This window comes from Chelonia mydas, chromosome 2 (genome assembly GCF_015237465.2).
Source record: "Chelonia mydas isolate rCheMyd1 chromosome 2, rCheMyd1.pri.v2, whole genome shotgun sequence".
Classification (NCBI taxonomy): Eukaryota; Metazoa; Chordata; order Testudines; family Cheloniidae; genus Chelonia; species Chelonia mydas.
The window spans coordinates 94,934,425-94,950,063 of NC_057850.1; the positions used below are offsets into that span (position 1 = coordinate 94,934,425).

Below are 15,639 nucleotides of genomic sequence, written 5' to 3' on the forward strand. Positions count from 1 at the left end.
GTTAGCCTCCTATTATGTGGCCTGGCACATAGCCTGTGCAAAAAAGCCTGACTCTGAAGGTGAGTTTATAAAAACTTGCCTCACTTATGTGATTTCAATCCTGTCACCAGAGAACAGAAATCTACAGAAGAAAATTTCTGGCCTGCAGTTTTCACGCCACACAATAGAATGCAGAATCTCCGACCTGAACAGTGACATCGAATCGCAACTTAACTTGCAACTTTAGCAGTGTGAGTATTTGAGCATGCCTTTGGATGAGTCATGTGATGTACTCGATAAACCTCAATTAACGGTATTTATCCGGACTATGTCTGACAACTGTGTTGTAAGTGAAGAACTCCTAGCTATCGTGCCACTAAAGGACAGAACTCATGGATGAGATCTAAAGGAGGCATTGATGTTAGTTGCGAAACACCACTTTCCTGTACAGAAGCTCACTGCCATTGCAACAGATGGGGCTCTGTCCATGTGGGGATCTGTGATATGAATTAATGGGGCTCTGTAAGTCTGATGAGAGCTTTCCCGAATTTTGGACATTTCACTGTATTAGTCATCGGGAGCAACTGGCATCTAAAAATCTCCAATTTGATCACATCATGAAACCTATCTTGCACATTGTGAATTTCATTCGCTCAAATGCACTCAATCACAAACAATTTCAAAATCTAATCCAAGATCTGGATGAAGACAACTTCCCTGCCGATTTGCCATTTCACTGCGCAGTTCAATGGCTATTGAGAGGTAAAGTTATTTCCTATTTTTTCGAGCTCCTGGAACCAGTAAAATTGTTTATGGAGGAGAAGCAAAGAATACACCCTGAGCTTACAGATCCTGGGTGGGTTCTAGACTTCGCATTTCTTGCAGATATGCTGCTGCATTTGGATAAACTAAACGTGGACTTACAAGGAAAATTCCAGTTACTGTCTGATCTAAGTGTATTTGCGTTCATGAACAAACTGCAGTTGTTTCACAGACAAATGAGTGAGAGATAGCGGACACAATTTCCCTCAGTGTCACAACTTCAAGCCAGATCAAAAGAAGATGCTGCAGAACCCCTAAAACGGAGCACAACTAGATACGCGAGCATGATTAAAGACCTTAAGGACAGTTTTGAGGAAAAAGACCTCAAATCAGATTTCTGATTGATCCTTTTAGTGCTGAAGCTGATTGTCTGAAGGCCCCTTTAGTCACTGATGAAGCAACATCCCAGATGGAAATAATAGAACTTTTGGAAGATGACAGATTGAAATCTGTTCAGAAGACAGAGGGGACCCTTACTTTCTGGCAATCTGTACCAAAGGATAAATACCGCAACATCAGAGGTGCAGCCCTAAAATTAATTTCGATGTTTGCCTCAGCCTATCTTTGTGAGTCTGTTTTCTTGACACTCAAACATGTGAAATCCAAGCACCAATCCATTTTGACAGACAGCCACTTAAGAGAACTGCTGCATTTGAGCACAACTGAACACAAACTTAAAGGAATTGCTGAAAGCAAAGACTGCCAGAAGTCCCACTAAGTAAAAGGTTAAGACCTTTGTTATTATTGTTGTTAACTATACATCAAATGATATAATGATTATGTGTGCATACACACACACACACAAACACATATAAATACATGTATGTAATCATTACACAATACTGTGGCTCTTTGGCAATGTACCTTGGTAAATTCTGGCGCCTTCTCAGGCTCAGGTTGGCCACCCCTGCATTAAAGGCTACCAACTAGTGAACAAATCTGGACTGGACAGAATAACAGGATGGTCGAAGTCTGGGGGAAGCCAATTTTCTCCAATTACCCCACAGGCGGTGTTATAAATACAAAGGGAAGGGTAACCACCTTTAAATCCCTCCTGGCCAGAGTCAAAACCCTTTCACCTGTAAAGGGTTAAGAAGCTAAGGTAACTTTGCTGGCATCTGACCAAAATGACCAATGAGGTCTGATGCTTTTGCCAGGAACAAATCAGAAATGCAGCTCAGAACTTGTTAGTCAGTAATCTAGCTAGAAATGCGTTAATTTCCTTTTGTTAAATGGCTGCTAAAACAGGCTGTGCTGAATGGAATGTATATTCCTGTTTTTGTGTCTTTTTGTAACTTAAGGTTTTGCCTAGGGGATTCTCTATGTTTTGAATCTGATTACCCTGTAAGGTATTTACCATCCTGATTTTGCAGAGGTGATTCTGTTACCTTTGCTTTAATTAAAATTCTTCTTTTAAGAACCTGATTGGTTTTTTCATTGTTCTTAAGATCCAAGGGTTTGGGTCTGTGTTCACCTGTACAAATTGGTGAGGATTTTTATCAAGCCTTCCCCAGGAAAGGGGGTGTAGCGGTTGGGGGGATATTTTGGGGGAAGACGTCTCCAAGTGGGCTCTTTCCCTGTTCTTTGTTTAACATGCTTGGTGGTGGCAGCATAGGGTCCAAGGACAAGGCAAAGTTTGGACCTTGGGGAAGTTTTTAACCTCAGCTGGTAGGAAAAAGCTTAGGAGGTCTTTCATGCAGGTCCCCACATCTGTACCCTAGAGTTCAGAGTGAGGAAGGAACCTTGACAGGGAGTTAGGATTTGGAGCAGCAGAATTTCCTTAGCAGCAGAACAAAGGAATCAGGTGTTAACAGTAGGACTTCCATGCACAGTGCAAGAAACATGCTTAAGGCAAGAGAGGAACAAAAAAGGGCAGAGAGGACTGTTTCTGACTACAGAATCAGCCAAGATCAAAGGACACTTACCTGGAGAGGGAAGTGGGGAGGGGAGAAAAGAGAAAGAGAGAAACAGAGACTCCACGACTCAGAGAAGTATTCTGGACACCCCAGATGCCCCTGACCAAAGCCCAGAGTACACTCCAGAGAGGTGAGAAAATTCAGGCAGGGAAATGTGTACACGTTTTGAGTGTTTTGGCGGGGGAGAGGGGGAGGAGGGTTGACAGGAGGTTATCTGTATCTGTACATCTTTTATGCTGTCTCAAGTAAACAATGACTTGTTTAGAAACATTTGCAAAGACTTTGGGTCTGTTTCCCTCAGCTATCACGTGTCCATGTCCCTGAAAAGGTGAACTATAAATTCACAAGTGGAACTCTGGAAAAGGGTGTGCTTGAACTACTGAGGTGTCGAGGAGTGGGCAGCTCTGGTCCTAGGGTCACTGGCAATGGGGTCTCAGGGCCCCATTTCCTTAAAGAGGTAACAGACAGAGCCCATGGACAGGAAATATGCTAAAGAAACCAAGGGAATAGACATTTCTGAAGCCTGCTCAGATCACAGGAAGCTTAAGAGTACACATGTCCAGCATATGAGGTCCAAATACAGCAGTAAGGTGATTGTCCAGGCAGGGGAAGTTTGATCAGGGCCGTGTGTGACAGAGGTACTTCTGCTATGTTTCTTACGGTTATCTCAGTGATACTAGATAAATAAAAAAGCATTAGTGTTGTTTACTATGTAGATAAAGGATAACATTTTCAAAAGTATGTAGGTCCCATTCTCAAAAAAGACTTAGGCGTATAAGAGTCTAAATTTCATTGTATGTTAATGGTATTTAGGCTAATTCCCTAAGTCACTTTTGCCATTAGAATTTAGGTCCTTCAAATTTTAAAATATTAAAAAATTAAAAATGTTCTAAAATGTCTACTTTTAATTGTTACTCCACTAGAATGACTAGATGAAAACTAGATTTATCATTTCTACCAGTGGAGTTTCTATGGGGCCCATATTCACAAAATGGCAGCAGGAAGCAGAAGGCACAACAATGCCAGTTGTAATTAAAAAGATATTGGAAATTATATTTTCCACAGAATCCTCTACTGAATATATGTGTATGACAGAATTATTTCAATTGCATACCAACTGATCTTTTGGGAGGGATTTCCATCTGTTGCAAATTACTTCTGCCTTGGTGAAAATATCCAGTGACTATTTCTTCTTGGGGTAAAACTAAAACAAAATAAAACAGCACATTTTCATTGTATATAAATACTGTATTTTTCTGTATTCTGTGGTTGAATTGTTTTCTACTTTATCGATAAATTAGAAATCTAATGGAGTTATTTATTTCAGATATTACACTTTGCCCGAGTCCTCTCTCGAGTTGTAATTTTACAATCACATTCTCCAATTTGTAAGATGTTTCTCTGTTTCCTTCTTGTGTCCTACGCAAACAGGGAAACTATACACAAAGTGCTGCCAAATGAACAAAGTAAACAAACTGAAAGACAGAGAAAATGTTTTCCTCTAATCTGAAGTACTAATTTTGTAACAATAGTCGGTAAAGTTTCCAAAGAGAATGATAGTTTAGAAGTACACAGTCAACCTTAAAGAAAGTAGCAGGTCAGTTCAGCAGTTTATTGGGCTTTTTAAAATATATAAACATATGAAATACACACACACACACACTCACTCTCTCTCTCTCTCTAATATCCCTTTGGAACATCAGTAGCAATATGGATTCCCAAAAGTAAGCTTCAGAAAACCAAGTTAGGAATCTCATTTGGTCTACCCACATTCACGCTGTTAGCTTAATTTTTAATTTTTCCCTACAATTAAAAAAGGCTAACTATTTATCGAAGAGGCAATCGTGGCTTCTGATTTAAAGAATTGAGCAAAACTAGCACATGCTTATCACATATAGTTTACACTGGAATCAGAAGTTACTGTCACATAGTAGCATTGTGATATTTAGGGTAGGCATATGAGAGGCTGTAGCTTAGTAGCTGGGGAGGGAAGGGGGGAAATCACCACATTTCATACACAGTGGGAATCAAAATTGGAGAAGTAAAAATCTGCCTGAGCTGTCAAAAGAGAACCAATAAAGCTAGTTAGGTTCTTTAACAAGAGTTAATGGCCTAATCTTGATTCCTCACATAGGCCCAGTAAATAAATTATGCACAGAGAAATTCTGCAAGAGTCGGAAAGGCTGCAAGAGCCAAAAAAAGAGCCGTTCCGCTCTCATACACTGCAGCCTCAAAGCTAGAATAGCTGCTGATACTACCATACTCCTTTACCCACACACAAGGGGGTCAGGCCAGTGGAGCAACATAAATGATACATCATCACCCTTGCCCAAAAACACCATGAGCACTAGATAAGGAGCCCCACAAAACAAAACTCTGTAATGCCTTCTCCCAAAGAGACTTGTGTTCAGAAATGTAAAGAGAAAATGAACAGGGTGTGAACTGGAATATTCTTTTTAAAAAACCAAGCAAGTAAACTTTTCAAAAATATAAATTACCTGGCTTGTCTTCTGACGGTAAGGGCTGACCTTGATAAGACACTGCTGGATAATTGGCAGGAATGTCTGTAGGAAGTAGGAAGAGCCCATCTAGGATCCCATCAATTACAGTCTGCAGATTTGGATCCATATTATGACGAAGTTGAGAAAAGAATTCCACTGCACCAATCCCAACCAATTGCTGGACAGCAGACGGATGCTAGATCAGAAAGAGGATAATCAGACTTGCTGGCAATTTCTTTAAGTTTCTGTACTACATCAGAAAGACAGAGCTATCGAACTTAAATTCAGCTTTTTGTTATCTTACAGAAAATTTAAGTTTTTCAACTCAATATCAAATGTTTTCCCACACTGTTGTATGGTGATTAGCGCAGGGAACTGGGAGTCAGGATCCTGTTCCACACCCAACTCTGCAAAGGACTAGCTGTGATACTTGGGGCAAACCATTAACTTCTTTACATGCATCCAAACTAGGCAAATATCTCCTATTTTTCAGCAATAATGCTGCTCTGCAGGTATTACCAGTGCTGGAAACTGTCTAACATTGTAAATGCATACTGTTTAAGAACAAGATTTCATACCTTTACCAAGTTGTTCACCAAATTTAGTATCTCCTCTTTCATTGGAACTATAGGAAAATTGAACCATTCCAGCAAATGGAGAAAAAGCAACTTTTCTTGGACTAGATCAGCATATGAAATCAAATTATGATCTAATTTACACAATATATTCTTGAGAGCTCGTTCTCTTATCTCTGCAAGTTGGTGACCTGTGCAAAAAAAGAAAAAGACGATGTCAAAGGAGTGCTAAGGAATTAAAAAGTGGTTCAGAAACATAGCTATAATACCACCCCAATTCTTAGTTTTATTTGATGTCTCAGCAGGGACATCTAAGATTTAGGAAAGCTTGTGCTGCTGCTTGTCATAGGGACAAATGGTACTTCATTCTCCATGCCTGAGTCAATAAAGCATCTTCTAAAGTTCTAAATTCACTTTTAAATAAAAAGGCTGTATTAATACAGCAGTATCTGCTTTGGTTCTACTGTGTTCAGAGAAAAAGGACTTTGGGTACATTCTTTGTAAATAAACAGCACTGCATCAAAGAAACACCTGATTGCCATAATCAATTTCTCCTCCTGAAAGAGAAACAACTTCAAACAGGGGCTAACCCACGGGGCGCAAAGGGGGAAACAACAGTGAACAGTTCTGGCCATATAAAAAAACAACAGCAACTACAAGCAGAGAATAACAATAAGCTATATTCATTCCCATCATCATGAAAGAAACCAAGTTTCGCAAAACACCAGCCTAGGTCGTGCACAGGGATGGCAGGAAGATCCGACGCGCCCTTCGTGGTTGCGAAGGGTGCCTCGCACTGCGTAATGGGGATAAATAACATGTATGTGCGCGGCTGGACACCCATGCCCCCAGCATGTCTGTGCAGACACCTGCGCGCGTAGCTACACGCGTGGACATGGCCCGCGTGCACGCCTGAGCCCCCTGTGCACGTGGGCGCGAGTGTCCGCGTGGGCACCCCCCGTCAGACACACCGCCCGGCGCGGGCCGTGGCAGCGGGACCCGCTCTCGCCCACCCCCCCGGGCAGGGGCGGCCCGAGCTGAGCGGAGCAGGGGCCGCGGGGCAGCTACCGAGTTTCCTGATGAGCGGGGCCAGCTCCATCCCCGCGGCGCCGCTCTGCCCGCCCGGAATCCAACAGCCACAGCGCCGCGTCCCGCGGCGAATCCGCTCCGCCTTGACCAGGAGGGAGCAAGCGGAGAGAGACCGTTGCTGGCGGGGGGTCAACAAACCGCAAGGCATCTTGGGAGATGTAGTTCTTCCACCACTCTTCCTGGGGCGGCCTGCAATTCCCAGGATACCGCGCGCCCGGAACGCGGGCCCGCCGTCGCCCGATCCCGTGAGTTCGGTCCCCCTGGTGGGAGAGGAGGGGGCAGCAGGAGGCGCGGAGCGGGTCCCTCGGGAAGAGCTCCGAGCTGGGGCTGAGCGAAGACGAGGCGGGCTACCAAAGGGCCCCGAGCCTGCAGGGGAGCCCCACATGGTGCCCAGCCCCGTGGGGGCTCCTCGGGGTCTCTGGGCCTCGTGGAGCTCGCTTTGGGACATGAAGTTCCCCCGCGCGAGTGAAGGGACCCAGCCCATCTGCCTGCCCCCGAGCCAATGCTGTGTCATTTCTCCCGCTGCAGACCGGCCACGGAGGGGTTGCTGCCCATAGCTGTGCCAGCGTGCGTTGGAGTGAAATTAACTAAAGCATAGATTTCAGCCTTACTCTTTCAGTAACTCCCCAGTGTCTGTGCTGTAGGGCGAAACTATTCGGCTTTGATCTCCTTTCCTTAAGCAAAAATGAATAGGACACTTTGTCCCCTCCACCCTGAGGTCAGTTTAAAAATCATGAGACTCAAACAATGAATTGTGGGTTCTTTCTGTTTGCTCTCTGGTATTGGAGCACTTAGAGATTTATGTTTTCAATCTTTTTTCTCACAGACATAAGGCTAGAAACATTGTTTGTTTTTATGATAAAAGCTAAGATTCCCAGACAATAACATGATTTCAGCGGCAGGGGCTTTAAGGAAACCAAACATCATCAGGCACCAAGGCTGGCATCAAGAATTATCAAGCTGTAGAGAAGGAGTTGCGACAGTTAAGCTGAGAAGAGGCATGATTCCTTTATTTTTAATTGCTACATATAACATGATAGTGCCTGTAAAAACACCTTTTACTTAAATGATGGAGATTTCACTGGATATATGATTGTCCATAAACTGGTTATCGAGATCATGAGGATGAGTAGAGAGAAAAGAGAGCAAAGTGGAGGAGGATGATAATAAATGTTTCTTTTGGAATCACATTTAGCATCCCCCATAGCACTATTTTATATATTTTTGACAGAAAGCAAATAAAATGACCCCTTCTGATATTTTTCTCTCATACAGTATATCTGCTAAAATAATATGCTACTAGACCATGCAGGGATTAGAATAATTTCTTCTAGATTACCTAAAGACGTGTTGTGATGGTTTGGATCACAGAAACCCCCTGGGAGCTGCCATCTGATGTGCCAAGACTACTTCTGCCCGTGCTTTCCTGCCCTGGCAGCTTAGAACTCCAGCACCCTGCCTGGTTTGAGCCAGACCCGCTAGCCTGCTGCAAACCCAGACCCAGGTCTGAACCATGTCCCCTAACAGCTGTAGGCTCAATTGAAAGCAGTTTACAGAAGTGTTCCTATCCTTGACACTCAGATGCCCAACTCCCAATGGGGTCCAAACCCTGAATAAATCCGTTTTACCCTGTATAAAAGAATTAAGATACCTGATGATTTGTGCATGAAGTTCAAAATTTAGAAATGTTTCTGGTAAAATGTGAGGTCTTCTCTAATATAGGACTGTTTCCTTAGCAAACAGATGGATGCCCTCATTCTTCCACACCACAGAGTGCTAAATTTTCTTCTCATTCAGTAATCAGATTTTTGCAAGATCATTTTGCAAGATAATATTTGTGTCAATTGGGTAATAAAACAAAGGGGCTTTATTGAAATAATAATAAACATGCAATGATTGCTGCAATTAGTTTTTCCACAGAGGCTAGAATCACACAGGTCTAACCGTGCAAAGAAATTTTTCATGAGCAACTACAGAAACAGCATCTCTGGCAGAGTGACATTCTTTTTGGCTATAAATTACAACCTCATACAATGAAAAGTAAAGTGTTCCCATCAGAGAGAAACAGGGATTCTCAGGTTTCCACAATGAGATTGGTGGGAAACTTGTGAGTTCCATGGGAGTGTTTCACTCTTTAGTGGAACTGTGGATTGGCATTATACCTCAGTTGTGAAGTGAAGAGAAGGAATTGCTTAGCTAACACAGCCACTCCCTGTGACGTTCCCCTCTGGTCCCCTCTGGTGTTATCCGGACCAGTGATCCAGATAGGTCACTCCAATCCTTGACTCTGGGAGCCAGCTTTGCCTTGCTCTGCTGTTCATGCACAGCCTCCGGCATGTAAGCTGCTCCTTGGATTGTGCAACCAAATGACACTGCCAATATCTCCAGTCACAGACACAATCCTAGGAACCTCCATCTTGCAGTGTCCAGTTATGCCTGCTGGACGCTGCAAGCTTATATGAGTTTATCAATTTAACAAAGAAATTGATCTGTGCCAGGCTTGTTATCCCAAGAGGAGCCTCTGACGTGCTTCAAACCAAACACACTGCTTCAGGTAGAATAAACAAATACATTTATTAACTATAAAGATAGATTTTAAGTTATTATAAGTCAAAACATAACAAGTCAGATTTGGTCAAATGAAATGAAAGCAAAATGCATTCTAAGCTGATCTTAACACTTTCAATGCCCTTACAAACTTAGATGCTTCTCACCACAAGCTGGCTGGTTGCTCTTCAGCCAGGCTCTCCCCTTTGATCAGCGCTTCAGTCACTTGGTGTGGTGTCTGTAGATGGAGGTGGAAGAGAGAGGAAGAGCATGGCAAAAGTCTCTTCCTTTTATCATGTTCTTTCTTGGCTTTGCCCTCCACCCCTTCAGAGTCAGGTGAGCATTACCTCATCGCAGTTCCACACTGACCAAAGGAAGGGGGTGGTCTCCCTCGAGAGCCCAACAGATTCTTTTGTTGCTGCCTAAGCCAGCGTCCTTTGTTCCTGTGGGGCTGGGCTGGGTTTGTCCCATACATGCCCTGATGAGGTGTGAACTGCCTCTCTGCTCTTATTTTAAGCCATGAGGATACATTTTAAGCCTCATAACTACCGACATGAAATTATAACCTATAACATTACTATAACATTACTATAACAACAATGCTCAGGGAATCATGAGCCTTCTGAAGACACCTGACATGACAAACTTTGCATTGGATACCATACAATCATTATACAAAGATGAACATGGGGGTGCTGGGTGTTCCCCCAAGGTACAGAGCGCCACACTCCCTAAATTCGATTCAATAACATTTCTTCAGAAGAAAGCACAAAGCTAGATGGATCTGTAAGAGACTAATGAAAGCCCTTTCTCTGTCTGAATATGGCCAGTCAGCCTAAGCACTAAGGAAGTCAGGACATATTTTTGCTCCATGTTGGATGCCTGCATTATATGGATATTTACATGAGAGAAAGGTCCAGAAAACTATCTCATTCTTGGAGGGTTCTTGGTTCTTGGAGGGGGAAATGAAGAGATGAGGTTCACGCCACCCCCACAATGGCACCTCTGCTCTGTCCTGTTCCAGCATCACCCCAGCGTGCCAGTGACCCACACACGACCAGAGACCCTCCCCTGCTGCAGAACACTGTGGGGACAGAGCCCAGGGGCAGTACCGCACAGTGTCCAATATCTCCTGTTTGCTCAAGTAAAACGGGGGGGTTAGGTCCAGCATAACGAACAGAAGCTTCCTACCCCTGGCCTTCTCTCAAACCCTGAGCCTTCTCCACCCAGACCAGGATGTGCTTGGGGTGTAAGAAGCAGGCTGCTGGAGTCAGGGCTGCTGGTCCAGGGTTACTGATCACACAGACACTCGGGGCGTCCTTGAATGCTGGCTGGGGGAATCCAGACAAGGGAGCTCCAGCTGCAAAACCTTGAATCTCACTCAGGATTACAGATGACACAACTCCTCACTGCTCCGGATTGCACCCGTGCATGGGAAAATGGCCTAGGTTGCTGGTGAAAATTCTTGAGACCTGGAGAGTTGCTCCCCCCATCCCCGTTTGCAATAGGCAGAATCTCTCTTCTCTGCAGACTTGGTTTTTTGAGTCCCTCATTCCTGAAGTCGGGCTGTTGCCAGCAGGAGAGTGAGTTTGTATGTGTGGGGGGGGGGGGGGGGGGAAGGGTGAGAAAACCTGGATTTGTGCTGGAAATGGCTCTACTTGATGATCACTTTAGATAAGCTGTTGCCAGCGGGGGAGTGGGGTGGGAGGAAGTTTTGTTTCATGGTCTCTGTGTGTATATAATGTCTTCTGCAGTTTCCACGATATGCTATGCATCCGATGAAGTGAGCTGTAGCTCACGAAAGCTCATGCTCAAATAAACTGGTTAGTCTCTAAGGTGCCACAAGTACTCCTTTTCTTTTTATCTCATTCACAGACCACTGTCTCTGATCTATGTAATCAAAGATCATGATGACCAATTTTTGCTTAATATTTTCAAATGCTACCCCAAAGGGGAAAAAGATGTGTCATGAGGCTTGGTGCATCTGCAAGGGGATGCTGGGTAAGGACACTTTTCATTGGTTATAGGAAGTGAAGGAAGGTTTGGCAGTTGGGATGGGGTGTGGTTAAGCACTTTTTGTTATATTTGCAAGAGGAGTTAGCAGTTAAGGAGAGAATCTGGTCCACAGTTATTGTGAGTGTCTACCCCAGGGATATGTTCTCTCCTGCTTTGCATCTCTCAGCCATCTGCCCTGCCTGCTGCTCCTCATCAGCCTTCAGACTCCCATAACTATTTCCCAATCAACTCTGATTTCTTCCTCCCCTTTGGCATTCCTTTGCATAAGTTTTTCTCGGTGTCCACTTGAGAGGAACTATCTATGTCATACACATGAAGAATATTAAACAGAAAGAGCATAATGTAGCTTCTCTTTTCTGTCATTTCCTCTTCAGTTTGCTGGTTTTGGGGAAGCCAGTAGCTGAGGCAACTTCTCTCCATGCCTTCCTCTTTAGCTATGTGTGCAGTAAACCTCAAAGGAAAATCCTGACCTTCAGATTAAAAGTTTTTTTTTAAAGAATCTATTTCTGTACAGAAGTCTTTATGTGTTCAACATAGCTCTTCTCTCCCTTCTCATATTATCTTTGTTCGGCTGAAGGGGAATGGTTGGCTTAAGCAGCTCCTCTCCTTGCCTTCAGCCAGCGGGCTCCCTTGCTGAACACATCTCTACTTATCATCTCACTTTTTCATAATTGAGTTTCTACTGTATGTATTCCTGTTGATCTCTAATACAACTGTGTATGAGTAATGACATTGGGGGAATTATTCACTGAGTTTCATTAAAAGTGTGCCCACATTGGTTAACAGCTTATCTCCTTATAGTGCTCTACACAGTCACAGGATGAATAGTACTGCACTGTCGTCTGTTACCTCCTGTCATGGTTTGTTTCTACCTTTCAAACAGCTCCTTTCAATCTCTTTTTCATCAATCATATTTAATCCAAAACTCCCCCTTTGTGTTGTGTCTTCCTCTCCAGTATCCTAAGAAGTTCAGATCTTGACTCTATTTAACTTCTCTCTATTTGTGATATTATCTGTAGATGATACTCAAATATTCAGATCTTTGCATATTTCTTGTAAGGCATACTCTCTAGTCTAACCTGACCTTGTAGTTTTCCTTCCGCTAAATGTCTCAAAGACAAATGTGTTTCTTTTCTGTAAAAGGAGCATTCTCAAAGATGGCTAAGTCTCTTCTAGCTCACTTCTCAATCCATTTGCTTCCATTGTTCACTCCACTTGAATTCTCTCTTCCCAGTATTCCTATTCTGAAAATCTTCCTATGATCACCTCTAAAACAATGCCTGTGCAAGACACAATCTTGACTTCACCTTTGATAAAATCCTCATCATGCCTCTTCTCAGCTTAACTGTTGCAACTCCTTCTCTACAGCTTCCATGAGTCCTGGCGGTCCATATTCCAACAAAAGCGGAATGCTGCATACAACCATCTCACTCGTATAAAGTGGCATAACCATAACATCCTCCTCCCCCAGTTAAACATCTACTTAAAAAGTGCCCTTTCTGTTCTTAAAACCATCCATAATTTTGCTTCAGCGTCTCTCAGGAACTCTCCTCCCGTTCTAGTCCCTTAGCAATGATTTCCTTTTTGTCCCTTCACAAAACCTGGCTACTTTTGGTGTAAGAGCCTTTTTCTCTGTAGATTCTACCATCAGGAACAGCTTTCCTATATTTCTTCCTACTAAAATCTGACCCAAATTTCAAGATGTGCCTTAATTTTTACCTAGAATTCTGCTTGCCATACAAGTACCTAATTACCCAATCTGCCCATGTTACAAATTGTTTCCATGTGCAACATTGCAGGTACGGGTGCAGCTATGGAGATTTTTCCTTTCACCTCATTTATAATCATAGTTAAAGCACATCTTTTCTTCCTTGCCCATACCTTGTAATGTTTCCAGCTCCCCGCTCCTATTTTCATTTAACTTTTTAAAGCATTTTGAGATACAGTTTATGTGAACCATTCTACACAAATTGCTTGTATCTAAATCAATAATGATTGCCAAAAGATTTAACTTGATGGAGATAACACCATGGTATATTTGATTGACCTAGTGTACTCGGTAAATCCATTGGTGTCAAATATAGATGCCTGTGGTGAAACAGCAGAACAAGAAAGTCTGAAAAACAAAAAGAAGAACTTTGTTCCATGAGATGATGAATCATACTTCTATCATAGGAATTCTATTAGGTGAATGCTTTAGTGCTTTAATAGCTGAGAATTTGTTTCCTCTAATCTTTGGGAGGATTGGTCTCTTAGCAAATATCAAAACCTTTGGACATCCAAGTGTGTAATATTGTATCTAAAATACTTTACCTTCTACACATATTATCTGTCTTCTTTCCACAGCAATATAGTATCCAGTTAAATTGAATGCTGTCATGGTTCATTTGGCAATATTGAAAGACTGAATTAAATTGGCATAAATTGCGTCTGCATCCATCTCCCAGAAAGGTTTGGCAATAACTAACCTCCAGCTGCATAAGGTGTCTTTATTTAAGGGCCCAGTCTGACTACATAAAGATTTTGGCTCAGAATGGCTGCACATTGCATAATCACTAGTCCCTTCTTCTTTTTTGACACTAAACTGATTCTGATTATACAACTTAAAATTAACAGATAATTCTCATTGAGCCTGGTATGTGGGTAAAGCAACTGAACTTCAAATTTATTTGTACAGAGTGCACTACATTATCTTCTCAGCAGCTTTCAGAGAGACATAGTTAGCTTTGAAAAGAGGTCTCTGTACCCTATTGCCTAGATAATATATCACATCAAACATCCTAGGAGGGTCTGTGACTGCAGAGGTAAAGCTTGATACATTCTCAAGAACCCACTGTTTAGTTGTTATCCAGGGTTGTCGGATGTCAGGATTGTCCTCCAATCCCACCGTATATAAGTCTCAGAGAGAAGAAATCAAGTTGAAATTAAAAGTAGTTTAATAGATACAAGCCATTTCTTGGCTATCGAAAATATTCCCATCTATCAAACTTTGTATAATATATTTTTGGTTTTACACTAATGCAACCTTAACTAACTCTTTGAGATGAGGTCAAGTCAAGAAATCATTCCTCTTAAAATATTGAGAAAGTAATAATTTCTGTATCACATATTAAAATATACAATAGTACATTCCCAGCACGGTGTTCAAAGAATTAGAGAGGCTAATAATTCATATTACTACAGCTAATAAATAAAGGTGGTATTTTGTACTTATGTAATACCTTTTATCTGACTAGATCAAAACCCTTTACAGTCCTAAATGAAATCTCCCAATTCCTAGGGGAGGTAAGTTGCATTATCCTATTTTACATATGGAGAAATTGAGGCACAGAGAAATTGTTAACAATGTTAACAAAGGGTCTGAGCTGGGAAAATAACCTAGAATGCCTGATCTCCAGTCTCATGTTATCACAACCTCTCTATAGCAGTATTTGCTAGTCTGTGCAGTAACCTGCACATCTACCTCACAGTCTTCGAGTCATGGGATAAAACAGAAAGCAATAATAGGGGTGGGGAGCCACTGAGGTTAAACACTTTTTTTCTGATGCAGACTTCCACCAGGTGAATAACTAATAAAAAAGATGTCATATATATAGAGAGAGGGACCTTGCTTGCACTCTGAGCTCTCAAAGGAACCCAGAGTTCCTCAAAAACTGGTGTTATTTCCAGTGGGACAAAAATGCTATGTAAGAGTAGTGCCTACATCACAGGAATAGATCTCACCCCAATGTATCAGGCAGAAAGTATCAAAGGTCAATTAAGGAGAAAGAACAAGAGGAGGCAAGCCACAGATACTCTGTCTTAAACTGCATTCTGACTTGGGGAGGGTAGACAAATATTAAAAGGAAGGGAGGGCCTTTGATGATTGTAACTGAAGATGAGGTAGGAAATGCATCTTCCTATATGCAGCCATGTTAGTTTATTCAAAAATGTTGAAATTATAATTAATAATGTAGAAATAATTGGATAATAGAAAGGGATATTCTTTATTTTCATATTAACACAGAAGAAATATTACTATGAACATAAGAAAGCCATACTGGGTCAAGCCAATGTTCCATCTAGCCCAGTATCCTGTCTTCTGACAGTGGCCAATGGCAGATGCTTCAAAGGGAATTAACAGAACAGGGCAATCATCAAGTGATCCATCCCTTGGCATCCAGTCCCAGCATCTGGCAGTCAGAGTCTTAGAGA

The 15,639-nt window shown here is 42.3% G+C and overlaps 1 protein-coding gene across 15 annotated transcripts in view; it reads right to left on the reverse strand.

Moving 5' to 3' along the window:
- The window catches only part of RTTN (rotatin), a 151,590-nt gene extending 144,596 nt beyond the window's left edge, over positions 1-6,994 (reverse strand). For 13 of the 15 annotated variants that reach the window (XM_043539931.1, XM_043539932.1, XM_043539929.1 and 10 more), the window contains exons 1-4: positions 6,862-6,994; positions 5,797-5,984; positions 5,216-5,414; positions 3,832-3,921 (exon numbers count right to left, since the gene is read on the reverse strand). In XM_043539931.1, the coding sequence (XP_043395866.1) occupies positions 3,832-3,921; positions 5,216-5,414; positions 5,797-5,984; positions 6,862-6,892 (508 nt within the window). In that variant the 5' untranslated portion in view covers positions 6,893-6,994. Of the gene's footprint in view, positions 1-3,831; positions 3,922-5,215; positions 5,415-5,796; positions 5,985-6,861 lie in introns of those variants that run through there. The other 2 variants (XM_037892906.2, XM_037892911.2) reach the window with 2 other exon arrangements.
- Positions 6,995-15,639: the final 8,645 nt, after the last annotated feature.